The following is a 23,211-nucleotide window of genomic DNA, read 5'->3' on the forward strand; positions in this document are numbered from 1 at the left end:
AGAACCAATGGGAGTTTAACGTGAGTCTCCCGATACTCGAGCAAGGGCCCTGCAAGGCACCAGACTCAGGCCCAGCGCCCTAAGGGCCCACATCACACCTACCTTCACCCCACACATTTGTGCACAAGAGGCAAAGTGCTTTCTGTCCCCAAGAGGCAAAACCCTGCTGGTTACCACCGCTAGTGTGAATTTCACAACTGGGCTGGTCAAGGGGGATGTGAGGGGTCCTCACGAGGTCCAGCCCACAGGCACAGCCAACACACCGAACCCCGTAGTTTACGCCACAGTCAGGGGAGAGTTGAGGGAACGTGTCCACAGAAGACTCAGCCCTACCCCCCATCGTGGAGGAGGAAAACTCAGGAACAGTTCTCCAGGGAGCTTTTCAGACAGGAGTGAACCACACATTTTTCTCTGGATTCAGAAAAAAACACGTTGATAATACCATCCATATTCTTATATAAAAACTACCCTTATTCTTCCCAAACCAGTTAAGTGCTAGAAAGTAAACACGAAGCAAAGTACAAACCCAGACATTCTTTTGTTGATGTTAAACTGCTCACAAATGTCAGATGCCAGCACTGTGAGCTGGGGCCCAACAATGCTGTCCAGTCTTCGGCAAAAATCCAACGTGGGCTGTACAGAGGCTAACGAGTAATTTAAAAAATAGTGTTATAATTCTTTGCGTTGAAAAGGTCAATATTCATCTAACTGTCTTAATTATAGTATTCCAATGAATACGTTTCTGATCTGGAAAATCCAACAATTAAATGACTGGATCTCCCCCCACCCCAATAGAAGAGAAAAAGAACAGTCAAAATCAGTTATATTTAAGGAGAGAAGGAGTCAAAGACTTGTCTCACTGTGAATATCGATTTCAGCACACCCTGTGGGGCTGGCTGTAAATGGGTGGCCTACCCCAAGTAGGCCTAAGAAGGTCAAATAGTTAAACACGACGGGGCTCTCATGGGCCAGGTGCCGTCTGGTGCTTTACCAACATTACCTCATCGAATCCCCAAAGCCCCCTTTGCAAAAGGTCCTCTTGTGACATTTCACAGGCAGGAGGCACAGAAAGGTGCCCAGGGCCAGCTGCTAGGAAGCAGGGAGGCTAGGATGTTAAATATATGAATGAGAGCTCATCACCACGGCAGAGATCACAGAGGTGAGCCATGCTCACAAGGGCCTCTGTGACGGCATGGTTATTGTTTAGGAAGAGGACACGGCAAATTGTAAAGAGAAAAGGCTTATCTACCCAGGCTCAAGTCAGATACAGGTGGGTACCTACCATCAATCATAAAGCACACGGCTGCACTCATGGCCTGGGAAGAGAAAACAAGCCAAAGATTACAAAATGGCACCAAAAAGGTCTCTGATAACCAAACGCAGTGGCCCTGCCTGAATTTGCAATTAAATCACCTTTTTTCTTTTTTTTTTTTGGTCAACTGGAGAAATGTGGACACGGAGTGCCTATCGGGGACGCTAAGGAAGTGTCGTTGATTCTGTCAGCTGTGCTGGTGGTTATGTGAAAACAGACGCCTTTATTAGAGCCAACTGAAGCCTTTATGAGTGAAATGACATGATCTAACATGCTCTAGCAAAAAACACAGAGGAAACAGATGAGAGATTAGCATGCCGTTCATTCAATTAAGCTGTGTGATGGGCACCTGGGGATTCATTATTCTAGTGTCTATTTTTGCTATGTTTGAAAATTTTCATGAACAGTTAAAAAAACCCCTAGCAAATGAATGTCTCCTTGTCTCCCTTCTGATCACAGCAAATGTTACAGTTACGACGTTGGCTACAGGAGCCAGACCAGGAATCAACCTAAAATGTTTCCATTTTTCAGTATACAGTGTATACACAGTACACAGAACCTACGGCTTTGTGGGAAAAAGCCACAGAGATCCTGCGGAGGCCCGCTCCTCTAGGCAGCCACTTCTGACCGTTTTAAATACCAAGGCTCTACCACTGTGACCTTCAGATGCCACACTGATTCCCTACTCGTACCATGACACAAGTGACCCTTCACCAGCCTTCCTCTTCTTCCCTGTCGTTCGGAGCACTCCAGTTTGTCCACTGGCCACCTTACGGTCCCAAATGGCCCATTTCTCACACCACAGCCCCAGGCATGAGCTCCTAGATTGCCATTTATCATTTGAAAAATTCATTTGGGGCGGGGGGGGTGAGCATGAGCCGGGGAGGGGCAGAAAAAGAGGGAGAATCCCAAGCTGGATTCATGTTGCCAGCACAGAGCCTGACACGGGACTCAATCTCATGAACCATTAGATCATGACCTGAGCTGAAGCCGGATGCTTAACCGACTGAGCCACCCAGGCGCCTGGATTGCTGCTTTTTAAACGAGAACACTTAACCTTCCCCGTCTCTGCACCCCTCTCCACATCCACTTCCCCACCTCCAGCAGCTGTGACTTTATTTTCACACACTCACACTTGAGAACGTCTGCACTACTTTGTAACTGAATCACAATTATCACCTGCCTATAAACAGGCTGCAAAACTGGGGGCTCACAGGCGAGTTCCATCCAACGGGTGTTTCTTCCTGGGTAATTCTGACTTCGATGCCAACTAATTTTCTACCAAAATTCCACCATCCAGCCTCTCCTGAAATATCAGCCAACCCGGGACCACTAGCTGTGCATTTCCAAAGTGCTACCTAGCGGACGTGAGTGGCCTCTGGCCTCCTTGCGACACGTATGACTCTGTTTCACAAAACCCTCCATCCTGAAGCCCCGTTCACTTCAGGGCTAATGGAACCCATCTGCAGGGTCCCTGCGGGGATGTGCATGTGTGACCCCTCATGGGCTGACTTTTTAAATGTGCCTTTCAAGACTCCGTTTAAAAACCTGAACTTTGACTACACAGAAAAGCACAGAGAATGGCACGATGAACCCAACAGACCATCACTTTCCAACAACTGTCAGCTGACGGACTGTCCTGCCCACCCTCCCCGCCTGCCACATGTTCATCTCAGACACCACATCAGTTACTCCAGACACAGACCAGTAGGTATCTACAGAGGACCAGGACTCGGGAGCACATCCAAAATGGCGGCATGAGGAGGTCCACACTCTCTCTTCAAACACCATAATTGGAGGAAATTATAAAAAACAGTAATTTAAATTTCCAGAGGGAAACTGTTCTAAGGGCAAACGGCAAATGGAGGTCTGTTTCTTCAAGAAAATCTACTGAGTCCGAGTATTAACTTCAGAGCCGTCAACACGTATACTAAAAGGAAGAAAGATCTCAAATCAAGAACTTCAACTTCCATCCTCAGATTTTGGAAAAAAGAAGAGCAAAGTAAACCTAAAGCAAGCAGAAGGAAGAAGAGAATGAAGATTAGAGCAGAAATAAGTGAAAGAGAATAGAAAAATAATAGGAAAAATACCAAAAGTTGGTTTTCTGAAAAGATGAGCAAAACTGAAAAACCTTCAGCTCGATCAGCTAGACCAAGTGAAAAGATGTAAACCACTAAACGAGCAACTGAAGAGGGGACATCACTATCGACTTATAGGGGAAAATAAGATTCTTAAGGCTTTAAAACTATGCAACATTCTATGTGAACAAACTGAAAAACAAGCAACATGAACAGATTCCTAGTAGGACATAAGCAACTGAAACAGACTCAAGAAGAAAGACAATAAAACCTGTAACAAGTACAGAGACTAATAATTTTAAAACTTCCAACAAAGAAAAGCCCAGATGTAGATGTTCTACCATGACCAAATACTCAAAGAACCAACAGTAGTTTTTCACAAAGTCTTCCAAAAAACAGGAGAGGAGGAAACACTTCCCAGCTTACCCGGAGGCCAATTCTACCCTGATAGCAAGCAAAGCCAGATGACGATTCAAAAGGAAAGAAAAACCACAGGCCAACATCCTTTCGGGCCCTGAGCCCACCCGGCATCAGTGGACCTCTGGAGGTCAGTGACTCTGGCGGTCAGCTGAATATGCGGGGCCAACGCCCATTAAACACTCTGGACATCGAGGCCCATCAAGCTTCCCTGGATGACAATTCTGCACACACATCACACATCACCGCTGGCAGTAACAGGCCCTGCGCTGTCTGCACGGTTCCACCGCGAGAGGACAACTGGAAGCTTGCGCCCAGTGCCTCCTGGATCCTGCCCCGTGTGCCTCTTCCCGGGCTGTCCTTCACCCATACTCCTTTGCTGCCATTAACTTTAACTGGGAGTGCACCGGCCACTCCGGGTCCTGTGAGTGCCTCTAGCGAACTCCGGGCCTGACGGTGGTCCTGGGGGCTCCCGAGCCAGCAGTGTGTGTCCGAAGTGAGGGTGGTCCTGGGGACCCCTGCACTGTGCGGTCAGAAACGACTGAACTGAATACATTAAAGAGGCAAACTATATGGTATGTGAACTACAACTCGATAAAGCTGTTTTGAGGAAAAGAGAACACTGTGAAATAACTGTGATGTCCTCTCACCACATTTAAAATTCTATCTATTGATTTGACTCTAAAAATGGAAATCCAATAAGAGACTGTACCAGGGTATTTCTTCCATTAGGGTTCAAAGTCATTACCCTGAGTCACTCAGAGGAGAATGATTTTAAGTGTGACAGAGAGGCGGGCCCTTCCCTACCCCCGTATGCCACACTTCACTTCGGTTCATTTTCAGACACATCTGTTTGTTTGTCTTGCCTGGAATTCTCTCCTTCTGGGCCCCTCCTTCTGACACCCAACACTTAATCAAATCTCTTAGTCCTGCTATGTCATGAACTCAACACCTTTTTGTTCTGGAGCCCCTGTTCCCAGGACAGAGCCCCCTTTCCTCTGACTGAAGGAAGGACACATGGGGTAACCTTCCTGAAACTTTGCATGTTTAAGAACATCCTTCTTCGAGGTCACTCGTGATGGATAGTTTGGCTCAGCAAAGAAATCTACACTGAAAACCATTTTCTCTCAGAACTTCTCAAATGACTTGATTTTCCTTCTGGAAGCTTCTAGGATCTTTACACTTCTGAAACTGCCCATTGTATGGGTAGAAATACGTCTTTTTGGTTCACCGTGCAAGACATTCAGTGGGCCTTTTCGGTCCAGCAAATGTGTACCTCTTAAGCAAAAGGTGTCCCCATAACCACTTTGTTGCTCTCCTCTCCTCCACATTGTGAATCACATGTTGAAATTCTCCTCTCCCATTGTTCTTCTGTAGTTTCATCGCATATCCTTTCATCTCATGCTCCAGGCAAGACAATTCATCTTTAACCCTTACAATGAAGTTCTGTCAAAAATTATAATTTTGGGGGACAGGGGCTGAAAAGGTTGTTGTTTAATGGGTACAGAATTTGTGTTGAAGGAAAGTTCCGGAAACAGTGATGATGGCTGCACAACAGCGTGAATGTAGTGATGTCACTGAGCTGTACACTTAAAGATGGTTAAAACGGCAGGGTACCTGGGTAGCCGAGTCGGTTAAGTGTTCGACTATTGATTTCGGCTGAGGTCATGATCTCACAAGTTTGAGACCAAGCCCCACATCGGGCTCCGTGCTAAGCATGGACACTGCCTGGCATTCTCTCTCTCCCTCTCTCTGCCCCTCCCCAGCTCACACTTTCTCTCTCAAAATAGACATTAAAGGGAAGAGGGTTAAAATGGCAAATTTCATGCCACGTCCATCTTGCTCCAGTCGATACGCTTAGGAACTGTATTTTCAGTTAAGCCTAGTTTACGCTCGTTCACGCTCACCCGGACTCTTTTGTGTCTTCCTGGTTCTATTTTATAGATACACTTCTCTAATCTCTGGACGCAAACTTTTTCAAGTTCTCTCTGTTCCCAGAGTCATTTTTGTTTCTCTCAGGACCTACAGTTTTGTTTTTCCAAACATGCTGAAGGATGAGGGAGTGCGTGGCCAAGCAGGGAGGGGGGCTTTGCTCTGGGGACAGGACGAGGGCAGCAGTCACACGGGTGCCTGGGGACGCCACATGCTCCCAGGTGCTCACGCCCACACCGGCCGCTCTAGGGCTCCCCCGATCGTTCTTCTTTAAAAGGACCCTCGACTTTCACCCGGGAATAGGTGTCAGCTGCCTGTGTGCAAGCACAGGAAAAGGGGTGGCCGGCCGATTTATATACATTTCACCTACTCCCCTTCTTTCCAAGCTCACGTCCCCCTTCCGACTCCTCAGGTGTCCCCCCAAGCCGGGAGCTTCTCTGGGCTTCTGGGGGGCGGGTGGGCTCTTGCCCGAGCACACTCCCTCCACTCATGTCCTCGGCCAGACTTCCTCCACCAGCACCACACTTACACCCCCTTTCTGCCTTCCAGGGAGAGACAGCCCCCTCGTGCTCTGACGTGCACTCCCCCCTGCGCTCTTACAACATCATTTCTAGGCCTTTACAAGTTGAAACATAATTGTACTCTCAGGTGGGGAAGAAGATAAACATACACGCTTAGCTTTCTTTCTTGAACCAAAACCACCTTTAAAAAAATCCAGCTTCTGGGACACCTGGGTGGCTCAGTCGGTTAAGCGTCCGACTTCGGCTCAGGTCACAATCTTGGGGTCCGTGAGTTCGAGCCCCGCGTCGGGCTCTGTGCTGACAGCTCAGAGCCTGGAGCCTGTTTCGGATTCTGTGTCTCCCTCTCTCTGCGACCCTCCCCCATTCACGCTCTGTCTCTCTCTGTCTCAAAAATAAATAAAATAAACTTTAAAAAAATCCAGCTTCTAACAATGGGGCACCTGGGTGGCTCAGCTGGTTAAGCTTCCGACTCTTGATTTCAGCTCAGGTCATGATCTTGCGGTTCGTCGGTTCGAGCCCTGCATCGTGGTCTGCGCTGACAGGACAGAGCGAGCCTGCTGGGGAATCCTCTTTCTCCCCCTCTCTCCTTAGCCCTCCCCCGCTCTCTCACATGCGCTCGCTCTCTTTCTCTCGCTCTCTCTCATAACAAAGAAATGAACTTAAACAAAAAAACAACCTAACAAGATGATACCCTGAAACAAACGGACACTAAGGTTATAGAATCAGCAAGTCCTCGGCTTTCAAATCTGCAAAAGCAGAATTCACTGAGGCATAGCCAGGCCCACACCAGAAGGCACCGGACTACCAGGTAACACAACCTTTGGTGGCCTCTGGTTTGTGAGCGCCCGGGACTTCAAACCCTGGTGAGCCAGAACAGTATTTGAATACAGATACAGTATCTGTCACTCTGATTCTTTCGCTAATAACAAAAGTACTGAAAAGGAGCTGAAAATAAGCCCACTGTTCTAGAGGAGCACTCATTGTGAGTTATACAGTGATTAGAACTCTCAACTTTTGTTCCGAGAAATAACGAAGAGGTATGTACGTGCACACACTTGTGTACACACGCAAGAAGGATTTACTTTTCGCGTTAATCTGCGACAGTGGAGGGAAAAACAGTTGTTACCTTATAAACGATTAAATGCAGGGCTTCATACGTGTCGTCCGTATTTACAAAAATCTTGGGGAATCTGCATTTTGCTTCTGGATCATTTAGGTTCAAGGGTCCAGTAAGAAATCTGCAAAGTAAGCACGGAAATGACTCCATTCAATTAGGTAAAGTACAGACAGAAATATATTCCTACTTAATATATATTCATTTTGGGGGGAAGACACCAAATCAGAATACGATAAAGTTTTAACTCACTGGAGACATCAGAATTTCCTTTGCTGGTTATTGCCAATAAACAGCACAAAGGTAATTCAGTATTGATGATTTTATCTTTACCAAAAGAGATCATAAAATCTAATACTGTTTTTCAGAGAACACAAGTTTTACCTTCCATAATGTTGAAGATTTCCTGGCATCTCTGCCCTTATTGGAGAATCTCTTCCCGCCAACTGTAAACAAATACAATGTTCAGAAATGACTTCTTAGATATTCCTGCTTTTAAAGCTTTGAAAACAGCACTCATATGTACTAGTTGGCTCCAGACCATTTTTCTGTATCATTCTCTCCTCTTATCCCACCAAAGAGAGAGAGGAAGGATTACAGAGGAAAGAAGGCACTGATATGAAGCAGAACCATCATAACTTGATCATAACCTCAACTCCATACACTGACTTAGTCCCTTTTATGCCAGTAACCAGAATCTCCCACGGGGTTAACAGATGCTAGGCGATGACCACCTCATAGGACCCCTAGAGAGAACACACTCTTCCTATCTCCTCGTCGTGGAAACTCAAGTTAGTACAAGTTCACCAAGGCACACAGGTCCTACATGGCAGAGCCAGGCATTGACCGCAAGCCTCTGTGACATCAAAGCCCCTGCCTCGGCCAGGACGTCACGCCCCCTCGTGGATCTGGATGTGGAGCATGGAGCACACTCCTGACATTCTTTCTCTGAAGATGTACTGCTTTCAACACACGTAGGAAAAGGGAAAAAAATCCAAGTCGTGTTAGCTAAAACCTGTTACTCTAAAAGTTTTGACATTCTTTCAGTCTGTATAAAGTTTTAGCATAGAGGTCCCCTCCGCAAAGATTGAAAAACATTCTAAGTGCAACAGTAAAAACATAGCTCCAACTCTCCCACGTGCGGTGGTCATGAGACAAGACCTCATGCATCCACACTCACGTTGCCACGTTGTGTACTGTGGCTTCCTATTTTGTAAGCCTGGCTCCTTGGACTTATCATCAAGCACCAAACAGAGTTCCCTGTTGCAGCAGTGGCACGGTCACACGTGGAAAAGCCTCCCGACGGTGTGCATGTAAGCAGCTAATTTAGCATCAGGCAGACCCTGAGATCAAGTCCTGGCCCTGCCACTTACTAGCTAGTTACTCCGGGCACATCACCGAAGCCCCCTAAGCTGGAGCATCCAACATGTAAGATGGGCCTCAGGATGCAGGAGATCGTTCACGTTTGCTGGTCGCTCGGTTCGGTGTCTGGTATGTGGTACGTTCTCAAGAAACATGAGTCGCTGCACTCAAACCGCCTGGAAAGGGACTAAGTACAGGACTAGGTCCTTCTCAGAACCTTCCTTTCAATTTCTTTTTCTTTTCCTTTTTTTTCTTAAGTAAGCTTCACAACACGGGGCTTGAACTCATGACTCTGAGATCGAGACCTGAGCGGATATTGAGTGGGACGCTGAACCGACTGAGCCACCCAGGGGCCTATCAATTTCCTACCAAAGTCATTTTCTTCCTGTTGTTTAACTCACAGTCTTAAACAGAGGGAGGGCAAGGAGAGGGCAAGCACATATATGCACCTGAGCCAAAATGGTCTCTGGGCTACAAGTATTTTTCATCTTCAACCTGAGGAGGGCTGCAGAAGGGCACTCTGGGGAGAAGGCTGCAGCATTACTTACTGGTCTCTGCATAAAACTGGGAAGTACAGCACCACAGTGGAGAAGCCAGGCAGGCAACAGAACAGCCACTCAATGACACCTCACGTTGGTAACGACAAGGCTACGGGATTAACCTTTGTTCTGTCAAAGATCCTGGGTGTTTTCAAGTTCCCAGAACCCTACCTAAAATCCCAGCTTTTCCTCCGCTCAATGAATTGCTCCTCTTAAGAACAGACCTTTCTATTGCATTTGAACCTAACAAAACCAAGAGGTGGCATATGTGGTTTTCTGGGCTAATGAATACACAACCAAATACTTATCATACCAGCAACGTAAAACACAGATCAGAACTGCCCCACCCACCACCGTGTTACTCCGCCCTCCTCCCCAGCCCCCCAGCCCAGGCGCGCAGGTGTGCGGGGGTGTGTGTGTGTGTATACATACAGGATACACACACATAGAGACGGGGGTGGGTTGGGGGAGCGGGGGAGAGAGACTAGTACCCGGCCATACCTCAGGTTCAATATGCCTTGGAAATAGAGATGTGGTGAGGTATTTGTATAAAATTCTCATGTCATCTTGCTCTAACCCACTCCTGAAACATCAGAAAAGCACGGTGTTAAAAGCCTGGAACTGGTCTTCCGTCTTCCTATGGCTCTGATTGTAACAAAGCTCCTCTTTTCCTCGTTTCCATTTTATCAAGATGCCGTCTCTTTGTCAAGTTCCAGAAGGGAATGGATTCAACTAGTCTGGCACCGGCAGTTATCCTGACCTGGCGAAGGCTACTATTGTGCCATCCTGTACTCCACGTGCCATTTTAACAAAAAGCCACCAGTCTGATTTGATGGGACTTGATTCTCTCCTTGAATCCCATGGAGGATTCCTCAGGGAGCATTAACGACCACAACGCTCCACTTTGGGCCGCCGAGTTCCCTCCGCTTTCTAGGCCATGCGGAAATGCATATGCCATCGCCCAGCCTCCCGGCAAATACTGGCATGCTGTAGACGGGGGATGTGCTCCCGCCGGGTCTCAGAAACATACGAGGATTTTAATTCTATGATTTCCGTGTAGGCAGAAAGGAGCAAGACAAAGAAAGAAACTTTCAGGCAGATCTAATCTGACATGAGGCGAGAATAAGCATGTGGAAACGGGTGCGGAGACACTAGCAGGCATCAGACCCTGTCTGAAATCATGTGTCTAGGTAGGGGTATAAACAGACGATGAGGAGTCTGTCTGGGGTTTTTTCTCTTCAAGAGAACAGAAAAAAAAAAAAAAAAAAAAATCCTGCGCTAAGATCCAACTCTATATAAATCAAGCATCAAGCCTCTACAGCACATTCCAGAGGCTTGGTCTGCTTTTCCCAGAAAGACCATCTGTTAGAAAAATCTGGCTTGTCCTGGCAAATACATGCTGTTCCCTTACTGAGACTGTTCCGAGGCTGTCTCACCTTTTCCTCTTCCTATGCCACCCTCTTCCTTCCAGGTTCAATTTTCACAAGGTCTGGTCCACAGCTGAAAGTGTAAGGGGGCTCTAGCCCCTTAAGCAGGTTTGTTCTGTTTTCCACCAAGCAGAACCTTTAAGGTTTGTCGTAGGACAGCCCTAACTCTCCAACTCTCACGCAGCCAAACGAGGCAGACCAAATTTCCAAATCAAACGTGTGAAGTCACCTACTCTTTCGTTTTGCAGGAGAAAAAAAAAAAAAACTCAGGTAAGGGGAGAGAAAGAGAAAAAGGAAAACAAAACAGATTCTGGATGTTACGATCCTTTCAAGACAGGAGTCAGAAGTGCTGGTGGGGCAGGGTCGTCGATGGTCAAGTAGAAGAGATCATCACGTGAAGCACTACGTTCTGGGCCATTTCTAGCACTGCCACTAACAGCAGCTACTGGGCCCATCTGGCCACTGAACACTTGAAATGTGGCTGGTTGCGGTAAGTGCTAAAACACACGCTAGAGTTTTAAGATTTAGCACCAAAAAAAAAAAAAAAAAAAAAAAAAGTCATTAATAATTTATGTTTTTACAAGTGGAAATAAATAAGCTTAGAAATACTGGGCTAAAATATTAATTTCACCAGTCTTTTTTTTTTTCAACATAGCTACTGGGAAACTTAAAATAATACACGTGGCTTGACCCCTATTCATTCTGGATGGTGCTATTCTAGGCCACAGGGCGCAAAGTAGAAAAAAACCCGTAAGAAGAAATGGAAGAAAACACTACTTAACTGCTTCCTATGTGTGCCACGTTAGGGCTTGGTTTTTATCACTTAAGACTCAATGCTAGGCACTAAATACTTTGGTGGTGGTTTTCTGGATTGAAAACTTAAAAAGAAAAATACTAAGTTGCAGCCAGCTGTCCCAAGCACAAAACCCGAAGCAGACAATTCCTGCTTTGCCTGCACTAAGGCCTGCCCTAGTGGTAGGATCTCCGTTAGCAACCCTCTCTCCAGTGTTTGCCACCCAGCCCTTCTTCTGCTCCCCTAAGAAATAAAACGCAAAATACAAGTACAGATACAAAAATAAATGAAGTAATAATGCATTATAATTATAGAGGATGTTACTACTGGGGAACAGTTTTTAGGAAAAAAAATAATAGTTAAAAAAATCAAAAAGTTCCTTCCTTAACACAAATAAGCAAACAGATAATACATAAAGCAAAAAATTCCTGCACTGGCAGGTCCAAATGATTCAGGATTCTATCAATGGCTCACATCAAACAGGAAACAGACTGCTCATGTTTAGACGTAAAGGTGTTCCTTCAAAGTCTCTCAAATATACTTATTTAATATGAATAATTAAAAAAAATTAAAGTCTGTTTATTTTGAGAGAGAGACAAAGAGAACATGAGTGGGAGAGGATCAAAGGGAGAGAGGGAGAGAGAGAATCCCAAGCAGGCTCAATGCTGTCAGCAATGAGCCCAACACAGGGCTTGATCTCACGAACCGTGAGATCATGACCTGAGCCAAAATCAAGAGGTGGACGCTTAACCGACTGAGCCACTCAGGCATCCCATTATAATTTTTTTCTTAAAAAAACAAAACAAAACAAACAAAAAAACACAAACTTTTCTTCAGCTTAAATGTCAACTGATCCACTTGTGTGCAATGCAAAATCCTTTCCATCAGGATCAGTTTAGTCTACAATATGGACTACATTAGTGTCGCGTATTAAATGTAAAATAATCTAGTCCAGATTATGCTCAACTTTGATTAACTTAAGTATCTAAAGCAGTTATTCATAAAAGCATTAACCTCTGGAAACTAAATCCATTCACTAAAAAGAAAATACTCTCAAAAAATAGGCCAAGGGGGGTGCCTGGGTGGCTCAGTTGGTCAGACGACCGACTTCAGCTAGGGTCATGATCTTGCAGTTTTTTAATTAGAGCCCCATGTCAGGCTCTGTGCTGACAGCTCAGAGCCTGGAGCCTAATTCAGATTCTGTGTCTCCCCCTCTCTCTACCCCTCCCCTGCTCACACTCTGGGTCTGTCTCTCAATAATAAATACACATTAAAAAAATCTTTTTTAATAAAAAAAAAAAAACTGGCCAAGAAAAAGCAAAATAAAACAAAACAGGCCAAGAACTCTGGACAAGAAAGCTGAATGACCTCCTACCAAAGAGCAGTAATGTCGAATGCTATCATGGCCACTGTAAAACCAAATCCATCCATGAAATGCAACACAGTTCAAACAGAAGAGATTTTCTACTAACCATTTGCTTTGAGCTCACAACCAACATTTACTGAGCACGTACAGTGTACCAGGTTCTGGCCATGTCCTGGAACAGACAGATATTTCTACCCTCAATCAGTTAATTTCAAAACAATAAAGTAGCAAACCAAAACCATCAATACATTAAAAAAATCATATGCCACGATCAAATGGGATTTATTCTCAGAATGCAAGGGTGGTTCGATGTTCACAAAACAATCAATGTGATACAGTACATCATTAAGAGAAAGGATAAAACCCATATAATCATTTCAATAGATGCAAAAAAAAAAAATTCGACAAAGTACAATATCCATTCATGACAAAAACCCTCTGCAAAGTAGGCCTAGAAGGAATATACCTCAACATAATAAAGGCCATGTATGGAAAAACTCACAGCAAACACCACACTTAAAGGGGAAACATTGAGGGCTTTTCCCCGAAGATCAGGACCAAGACAAGGATGCCTATCCTCACCACTTTTACTCAACATCGAACTAGAAGTCCTAGCCACAGTAATCAGACAACAGAAAAAATAAAAAGGCATCCAAATTGGTAAGGAGGAAGTAAAACTGTCACTATTTGCAAATGACACGATACTCTGTATAAAAACCTCTAAAGACTCCACCAAAAAACTGCTAGAACCGACAAATAAATTCAGTACAGTTGCATACAAAATCAATGCACACAAATCTGTCGCATTTCCATACACTAGTAATGAAGCAGAAGGTGAAATGAAGAAAACAATCCTATTTACACTGCACTAAAAATAATAAAATATTTAGGAATAAATTTAACCAAAGAGGTGAAAGACCTGTACTATGAAAACTATAAAACACTGATGAAAGAAATTAAAAACACAAATAGACATTTTGAAGAATATCGTTAAAAGGTCTACACTACCTTAAAGCAATTTACACACTGAATGCAACCTCTGTGAAAATACCAACAGTATTTTTCACAGAACTGTAACAATCCTAAAATCTGTATGGAATCACAGAAAACCTTGAAGAGCCAAAGCAATCTTGAAAAAACTAATTCCAGATTTCCAATTACATTATAAAGCAGTAATTAAGACAGTATAGTACTGGCATAAAAACAGACAAATGGTGCTGGGAGAAGTGGACAGCAACATGCAGAAGAATGAAACTAGACCATTTTCTTACACCATTCACAAAAATGAACTTAAAACAGATAAAGGACCTGAATGTGAGACAGGAAACCATCAAAACCCTAGAGGAGAAAGCAGGAAAAAACCTCTCTGACCTCAGCCGCAGCAATTTCTTACTTGACACATCTCCAAAGGCAAGGGAATTAAAAGCAAAAACGAAATATTGGGACCTCATCAAGATAAAAAGCTTCTGCACTGCAAAGGAAACAATCAACAAAACTAAAAGGCAACCAATGGAATGGGAAAATATATTTGCAAATGACATATCGGACAAAGGACTAGTATCCAAAATCTGTAAAGAACTCACCAAACTTCTCACCCGAAAAACAAATAATCCAGTGAAGAAATGGGCAGAAAACATGAATAGACACTTCTCTAAAGAAGACATCCAGATGGCCAACAGGCACATAAAAAGATGCTCAACGTCACTCCACATCAGGGAAATACAAATCAAAACCACACTGAGATAGCACCTCATGCCAGTCAGAGTGGCTAAAATGAACAAATCAGGAGACTATAGATGCTGGCGAGGAAGTGGAGAAACGGGAACCCCCTTGCACTGCTGGTGGGAATGCAAACTGGTTCAGCTGCTCTGGAAGACAGTGTGGAGGTTCCTCAAAAAATTAAAAATAGATCTACCCTATGACCCAGCAATAGCACTGCTAGGAATTTACCCAAGAGATACAGGAGTGCTGATGCATAGGGGCCCTTGTACCCCAATGTTTATAGCAGCACTCTCAACAATAGCCAAATTATGGAAAGAGCCTAAATGTCCATCAACTGATGAATGGATAAAGAAATTGTGGTTTATATACACAATGGAATACTACGTGGCAATGAGAAAGAATGAAATATGGCCTTTTGTAGCAACGTGGATGGAACTGGAGAGTGTTATGCTAAGTGAAATAAGCCATACAGAGAAAGACAGATACCATATGGTTTCACTCTTATGTGGATCCTGAGAAACTTAGCAGAAGACCATAGGGGAGGGGAAGGAAAAAAAAAGTTAGAGAGGGAGAGAACCAAACCATATGACACTCTTAAAAACTGAGAATAAACTGAGGGTTGATCGGGGGTGGGAGGGCAGGGAGGGTGGGTGATGGGCACTGAGGAGGGCACCTGTTGGGATGAGCACTGGGTGTTGTATGGAAACCAATTTGACAATAAATTTCATATTAAAAAAAAAAAAACCAGACATACAGATCAATGGAATAGAACAGAAAACTCCAAAATAAACCCACAATTATACAGTCAATTAATCTTTGACAAAGGAGGAATGAATATCCAACGGGGAAAAGTCTCTTCAACAAATGGGTATTGGAAAAACTGGACAGCGACATGCAGAAGAATGAAACCGGACCACATTCTCACACCATACACAAAAATAAACTCAAAATGGATTAAAGACCTAAATGTGAGACCTGAAACCATAAAAACCCTTGAGGGGAGCACAGGCAGTAACGTCTCTGACATCGGCTGTACCAACATTTTCTCTCCCGAGGCAAGAGAAATAAAAAAATAAACCATCTGGGACTCATCAAAATAAAGTTTCTGCACAGCAAAGAAAACAATCAACAAAACTGAAAGGCAAACTGGAATGGTAGAAGATACTTGCAAATCCAATAAAGGGTTAATATCCAAAATAAATAAAGAACTGATACAACTCAACACCCAAAAAACAAATAACCCAATCAAAAAATGGGCAGAAGACACGGATAGACATTTCACCAAAGACATCCAGATGGTCAACAGACACCTGAAAAGATGCTCATCATCACTCATCATGAGGGAAATGCGCACCAAAACTACAATGGGAGATCACCTCATTCCTGTCAGAATGGCTAAATTCGACATTCGACAACCCAAGACACAACAGCTATTGGTGAGGATGTGGAGAAAGGGGAACTTTCCTCCACTGTTGGCTGGAATGCAAACTGGTACAGCCACTGTGGAAAATATTATCAAGATTCCTCCGAGTGGAAACCAGTATGGAGGTTCCTCAAAATATTGAAAATAGAACCGCCCTATGTTCCAGCAACTACACTACTGGGTATTTGCCCAAAATATACAAAAACTCTAATTCAAAGGGATACATGCACCATGTTTCTGGCATTATTTTCAACAAACTACAGAGGCAACCCAAGTGCCCATAAATAGATAAATGGATCAAGAAGATGTGGTGTACCCTTGTTAAGATGAACACAGGGTGTTATACGTAAGTGATGAATCATGGAAATCTACCCTCAAAACCGAGAGCACACGGTATATGCTGTATGTTAGCCAATTTGACAATAAGTTACATTAAAAAAAAAAGATATGGTGTATATATACAATGAAACATTATTCAGCCATGAAAAAATGAGATACTCCCATCTGCAACAATATCAATAGAGTGTAATGCTAAGTGAAATAAGTCAGAGAAAGACAAATACCATAGGACTTCACTCATATGTGGAGTTTAAGAAACTAATGAACAAAAGAGAAAAAAAAAGAGAGAGAGAGAAACCAAAAAACAGACTCTCAACTATAGAGAACAAACTGATGGTTCCCAAAGGGGAGGCAGGTGGGGGTAGGCAGGAACAGGGGTGTAGGGATTAAATAGTATACTTATGATGAAAAAAACAAAACATTAAACACAGCAACACCACCACTGGGCTCCACTTGACAAAACAAACCATTCAAAACTAAAAAACGTATGTATATCTACAGTAAGCAATACGAGCAAATACATATTCTGCTCACGAAATACGAAATACTTCATAGGTATTTTCATACACTAGCTTTGTGATCAACAGCCACTTCTCAAAATGTGCCGTTTTTCTTAAAGCTCCTTCTTGTGGTGACTGTCTGGGACCAGCTCTGTCTGCCCTGCCAGCATATTAGGGTGGGACCACAGAGCAGCTCTGTACAGCCACCAGAGCTGGGCACTGCTTAACCCCAGGGGGTGTCGGGACATCCTTCACAAAGATACCAAGAGGATCCCAGGAGCTGGGCAACATTTAGCCCTGTGAGCTGAGGCTTCTGGAACGCAGCCAGGCTTGCCGCAGCCAGGCTTGCTCGTCAGGCTGGCCCCACAGCCTCTCAGCAGGAGCTACTGACCTTGAAGGGACCCTCTTGCTCTAGGCCTGAACCCTTTCTCACCTCCCGAGCTCATACCCACGTCAGCCCTTCTGCTGTGCCTGGTGACTGGAATCTGAGCTGCCTTTCCTCTGCCAAGGGCACCAAGGCCATGGACTGCTGTTCAATTCCAGTTTGTCCCTCAATCTCGTCACCGTGGCCGTGTGCACCCTTCCCAGCATCTCCCTGTTAATTTCTGCCTTTGGAAAGCCACTCCCTCCCCAGACCTGACGCCCTCCAACCCCGTGTAAGTAACTCCCCTTCACCTTCTCGCGGCAGCATTAAGAATTTCATTTCACTGCTACAGCGTGCATATCATAAAAAGCACCTAGAACAGGGCCAGCTAATACAGCATCAGGTTCCCTGCTAAATAATTTGTTAAACAAAAAAGAGGCCTTTTCATCTGGAATTTGTTGTTTTCATAGGAGAAAACAAACTCTACATCAAAACTCATCAATATGTTTAATAAACAATGTGTTTAACTTCTTTCAGTCAATTTCTCTTCCTAAAATGAGGCTACAAGACCTTGGCAGGGAGAGGACGGGTTTTGGGGAACCGTGGAAGGTTTCAGGGAACCGTTACTGCCCTGTTAGCTGAATTCGGGTTTAGCGCTCAAACCTGGCCGCAGCCCTAACTGAAGAAAGCGGGGTATTAGTTCAAGCAAACACGAACACTGAATGCGTGCGAGCACCCGAAGAGCTCCCGGACCCCAGCAGCCCATCTCAGACACAGATGAACAGCCGGCTCCACACCCCCTGCAGGTCTATGCAGTCGCATGCACGTGCGCGTGGCTTTGCTGGAGCTGTCTTGCCGCAGCTGACAGCATTAGTTACAGTTTATCTTTTCTTCTCCAGGATTAACATTCTCAAAGAAATTATGTTTTTGTTCTCACTACAGGTTGCACAGTTTGTTGCTAGTGGGTAACTTCCTGGTTTTATAGCACATTTAACTTCTCGGGTATTTTTTTTTTTCATCTAGCTTCTTTAAAACAAAGTCTGAAAAGTATGCTTTCCACATTTACTATACGGTTTCTTTAAAGACATTTTTGGAAGAACGCCAAAATAAAAACGGGCTTCTTAAACTCAGCTCGGCAGAAACGTTTTCTCCACCTTGCATGGCGCCAGTTTTAAGCTCCCCTGCTTGGTCGTTTTAACCCAAATCACCCTACTTTTGGTTTAAGTCATCACTGCTTTATTTTGACAGGATCTATAAAGACGCTTCCCACCTTGCCCTTGCCCCCTTGCTATCTGTTCCAGTCCAACAGCCTGCTATCAACCCAGTCACTGCGGTTTTTATGATCCTCAAAGATTTTCTTCTTTTACAGGCCAAGCCTCGGGAGCATACATACCAGATCAGCTGATCGTTATAGAGGAAGGCGGTGTATTTGACTATACTCAGGCTTTCCTCCATTCTATTAATAAAGGATTGGATTTTCAAATAAGTCATTTTATCCAAGGGGAAGAAGCTGATTCCACCAAAAATGTCGAGGAGATCACATGACTGCAAATGCAACGTTTGCAAGTACTGTAGGGAAAAAAAAAGGCATTAAACTTAGAGTACACGGAATAGAGCACTGACAGTTCAGGGTAATTAGTCAATTTATGATACGATTACGTACTATTGCGCCGATAAGACCAGTAAGGGGGTGAGCCACAGCTAACCAGATGTGCAGTCAGTACCAATTTCACGACATTAAGTTCAAACATAACTAATGTTTGTTCAGGATTGTGTCTTGTCTCTTGGAATCACTAACTCCTTACGCTAGCACTCCTCAAGTTATATCAACCTTATTAGGGATGTCAACAGTGACGTCGCGGACAGACACTGCCACCTCCTACCAAAATAACGCTGAAAGGACAGGTAGTCAGTTGTTGATGGACAGGAGGGTAAAGAAGGCAAGAACAGGAATCAGGAGGCAGCAGGAGGGTAAATAATTATGGTCAGTAAAGTGAAGAAACAGGGGCGCCTGGGTGGTTCAGTCGATTAAGCGGCTGACTTCGGGTTAGGTCATGATCTCATGGTCCGGGAGTTCAAGCCCGGCGTCGGGCTCTGTCCTGGCAGCTCAGAGCCTGGAGCCTGCTTCAGACTCTGTGTCTCCCTCTCTCTGCCCCTCCCCTGCTCACACGCGTGTGCTCTCTCTCTCTCTAAAATAAACAAATGTAAAAAAACAAAAAAAAACAGATCAAAGATAATTTAGGGAAAAAAACAGAGAATTATTCCACTAAAATAAACTGATTTTTACCAGAGATAGAGTATATAAAATGTAACTTACTGTAAAACAGAGTGGCAACTATTTAGGGACACTCATTCATCATTTGGGAGGGAAAAATCACATTAAAAACCACTATGGGGGCGGGGGGGGGGGGCGCCTGGGTGGCTCAGTCAGTTAAGCATCTGGCTCTTGTTTTTGGCTCAGGTCACGATCTCACGGTTCATGCATTCAAGCCCCACATGGCGCTCTGTGCTGACAGTGCAGAGCCTGCTTGGGTTTCGCTTTCTCCCTCTCTGTCCCTCCCCGCGTCACGCTCTCTCTGTAAATTAATAAACTTAAAAAAAAAAAAATAACCACTAATGGGATAAAGTCTGTGTCATAGCCAAAAATTTTACCTTGAGTCAACACAGATTACTACTCACTAAACAGAGTATTGTTTCATCAATCCATAAGAACGTACAACTCAGGCAAAGAGTTTAAATTCTGCTAATTAGCCAATCACCATGCAGTAAGCCCACACTGGCCAACCCAGGCGGGGCAAGGATGAAGTCACAGGGTGTCTCCAGGATGCTGTGGGGGTGCACACAAATAGCAGGATGCTCTGATCCCGCACAGAGGTGACAGAGAGATTCAAGAGTGCACATCTAAAAAGTTTCCTCATTGGTCTGGTTTTGCTGCTAAAGATCTTAGGCTCTCTGCCACCTTCAAGTCCTAGGTTTTTTTTGTCAATGAGTAATGAACTCATGTATGTGTATTTCTAAGGGTCTGTTTGAAGACTACTAAGATTATAAATAAAATTCCAAGTACTTACCCGATGGAAGAATTTCTCTAATCTTTCTTTTAGGAGCTTGACACCTCCATCTTCCATGGCTCTCAGAAAAGTACCATTAAAAAGCTAATGATGTAAAAGATTTTTTAAAAAGTCAATTTCTTATGCCCTTCAATTTCCCAAGATAACAAATTCTTCTTTTCCTTTTACATTGACTAATTCGGCTTATTTAATCCCTGCCCCCCCCCCCCCATCCCGTTCTTTTTAAAAGGGGAAAACATGTACAGGAGAAAGCCTGGGTTATAAAATAAATCACAAAAAATCAACACACTATTAAGTGATATCATTTCCATGTTATCACCTAATCATTTAGGATATATTTTCTTTTAACCTCAACTCATACTTAAGTTTCACTTTATATAAATTCTATCACCAGAATGTCTCTTCCTCAAGAACATGGAGTTTCTTGTTTACCAATGGGGACACATTCCTAGCACAAGGCTGGGAATAAAGAAAGACTGAATACTCAATGAATAAGTATATGCATAAACCTCAACCCTGTTTCAAAGGCCCCATTGTTTCCTCCCCTAAAACAGATACATAGTCACCAGGCAGTCATCTAAAGAATTAAGATTTTTAAACAATCCCTGGAAACAGGTAACTGGCTAGACTCCATTCAGAAAGAGCATCATGCTTACCTTGTACATGCTATAGCACTGTTGTAGCACTGAACTATAAACCTTGTCCTGCAAACAAAGACATAGATGTCAATTTTAGGGGAAAAAAAGTTCGCTGTATAACAAATGTACAAAGACTCTTGGCAAAGCAATATAATGCTTACAGACTCAGTCCCACAACAGTTGTGTGCTGAAAATAAAAGGTATTTAAATTCAGTTATGAAGCAGTAATTTTAGGAGGGCCTTGAACATATGACTAGGAGGCACTGGTGAGATGGGATGTACATTTTTATAAAACTATGCTAATGTAAGCGATAAACATAAAGCTTCACTATGCGTATCCTGAGAAGCTTCCGTAAAAGTGACCCGGCTTAAATCTGACCAAGTCACTCAATATATTCAGTAATAAACTTTCAAAAAATAAGAAATAAAAAAGGACACGTTACCAGCAACTCCTCCTCTTGATATTCAACAACTGGTTTCCCATCTTTACTTTGCTTTTCAATTATAGGATTCCGAACGACCTATGCAATTTTGATAAAACGAAGTTACACAATGAACCAATCATATACATTTTTAATCTTCCCTTAAGTTAAAAAATTTGAGCAGGTCACAATACCAGAAACACACCTTCCGAAAACAGCCCCAAGAACAAATACACTGAATAGAAGTCTGACTTTAAAACGGCAACCCACCCGACTGTAATCCTACTTTGCAGCAGTTAAGATGAAGGACTCTTGAGTTAACTTGAGGACTTTCCTCAAGTCCTAAGAGTAAAGCAAAGGTCACCCATAACTTCACCGCACAAATTCAGAGATGAAAGGGATATATACTGTGTATATAAATACCATGACCATCCAGAAATTTTCTTCTGGCTCATTGAAGAACTGTCTGTTCTTCTGCGTATGTAAAGATTTTGCAGGTTTTGATGGACTAAAGGTCCTAAAAAGATTAATAAAAAAAGGATAATTGGGGACAGTTCTCCAAGTTGTAGAAGTTGTAAGAACTCGCTAAGCTCTGCAAAAGCACTTTAAAAGGTATTACCTGGTAAACTGTACAATAGCTTCACATAATCCGACGTTTCTAATTTTTTCATTCTTTTCTACTTCGTTTGGGTAATAAAACAAAATTTTATTTTCCTCCTAAAGTGTGAAGAGACAGAATCGCCACATTAGTATCAGCATTTTTCCCATCTCAGCTGTTGAAAAAGCTGTTCAAAGTCAACGTCTGACGTCACACGTGCTAACAAAAAACCAAAACAAAAACCCTTTTCAGTGAATCCAGAATTATCTTTTCCTCACTATGTAAATAACGCTCATGAGCCTGGAAGGCAATTGTGATCATCAGTAAGTCACATGTCATCTGAAGGAGCACTCAGGCAATTATTCTGAAAACTCGATCTTACGGTTTCTTGCCTCCTGCTCATTTGTAAACCAACGATTGTAAGAAATGAGCGTGTGCGCACGTGCGCAGACGTACGCCTCCAGGCGAGTCAAACTCAGCAGGTTCACGGGCACTGAGACTGACAGCCTTTAAAGCTACCGTGATTTTGCTGCCAGCGGAACCGGACATCCTTGGAGGAAGTCACCGTCCCCACCTAGAAAATAAACAAAACCCACCCCTGGGATTTATATATCAATTCGGAAAAGAACTTTCCAAGGGGAAAGAACTTTCCAAGGGCCCTCCGAGCCTGCGTTATTTTCGGGTTTACAAGTCCAGCACTCTCGATCCACGCTTCGGGGGGCGGGGGGGGGCGTGGGTAACAAAAACATTAGCTCAATTTTAGTCACCCAGGAATGATGCAAAAAACAGAGCCTCAACCCGTGTGGAGTGACGAGCTTGCTGAAGCTTCATTCGACACACGGGCTTAGATCCAGGACTCGGAAGAGACCCTGCCGGCGTGGTCCGGCCCCCGTTTACTCCCCGGCTCGGGCGTACACTTGGCACAAAAGCAGCCTCAATAAAAGGCGCTCCAGGAGCGCGGTGACAGGTGCTGGCCGGGGTCGCCTCCCGGGCGCGCCCCTCGGCTCCCGGGGCCGCCGCCGGCCTGCCGCCCCCGCCCTCGGGCCCTCCTCCGGCCGCCGGCTGACACCTGCGCGCGGTCCGGCTCCGCGTACCTCGCCCTCACGCGGCCCGAAGCGCGGGTTGTAGATGAAGAAGCTCAGCAGCGCCGGCGGGAACTGCTTCTCCTGGGCCGCCCCGGCTCCGGCCCCGGCCCCGGCCGCCGCTGCCGCCATCCCGGCCCGGCCCCCCAGCCTCGGGAGCCTCCCTCTGCCCGCCCAGCGACAGCCGCCCCGAG

At 44.4% G+C, this 23,211-nt stretch overlaps 1 protein-coding gene across 1 annotated transcript in view; it reads right to left on the bottom strand.

The window, feature by feature from the left end:
- The window catches only part of CCZ1 (CCZ1 homolog, vacuolar protein trafficking and biogenesis associated), a 36,668-nt gene extending 13,457 nt beyond the window's left edge, over positions 1–23,211 (bottom strand). Inside the window, exons 1-12 of the mRNA XM_042921581.1 lie at positions 23,030–23,211; positions 21,957–22,054; positions 21,761–21,854; positions 21,359–21,436; positions 20,934–20,981; positions 20,278–20,361; positions 18,603–18,778; positions 9,777–9,858; positions 7,759–7,820; positions 7,387–7,498; positions 1,283–1,316; positions 527–644 (exon numbers count right to left, since the gene is read on the bottom strand). Coding sequence (XP_042777515.1) covers positions 527–644; positions 1,283–1,316; positions 7,387–7,498; positions 7,759–7,820; positions 9,777–9,858; positions 18,603–18,778; positions 20,278–20,361; positions 20,934–20,981; positions 21,359–21,436; positions 21,761–21,854; positions 21,957–22,054; positions 23,030–23,149 — 1,106 coding nt within the window. The 5' untranslated portion in view covers positions 23,150–23,211. The remainder of the gene's footprint in view (positions 1–526; positions 645–1,282; positions 1,317–7,386; positions 7,499–7,758; positions 7,821–9,776; positions 9,859–18,602; positions 18,779–20,277; positions 20,362–20,933; positions 20,982–21,358; positions 21,437–21,760; positions 21,855–21,956; positions 22,055–23,029) is intronic.

This window comes from Panthera leo, chromosome E3, assembly GCF_018350215.1.
Source record: "Panthera leo isolate Ple1 chromosome E3, P.leo_Ple1_pat1.1, whole genome shotgun sequence".
In the NCBI taxonomy this organism is placed as follows: domain Eukaryota; kingdom Metazoa; phylum Chordata; class Mammalia; order Carnivora; family Felidae; genus Panthera; species Panthera leo.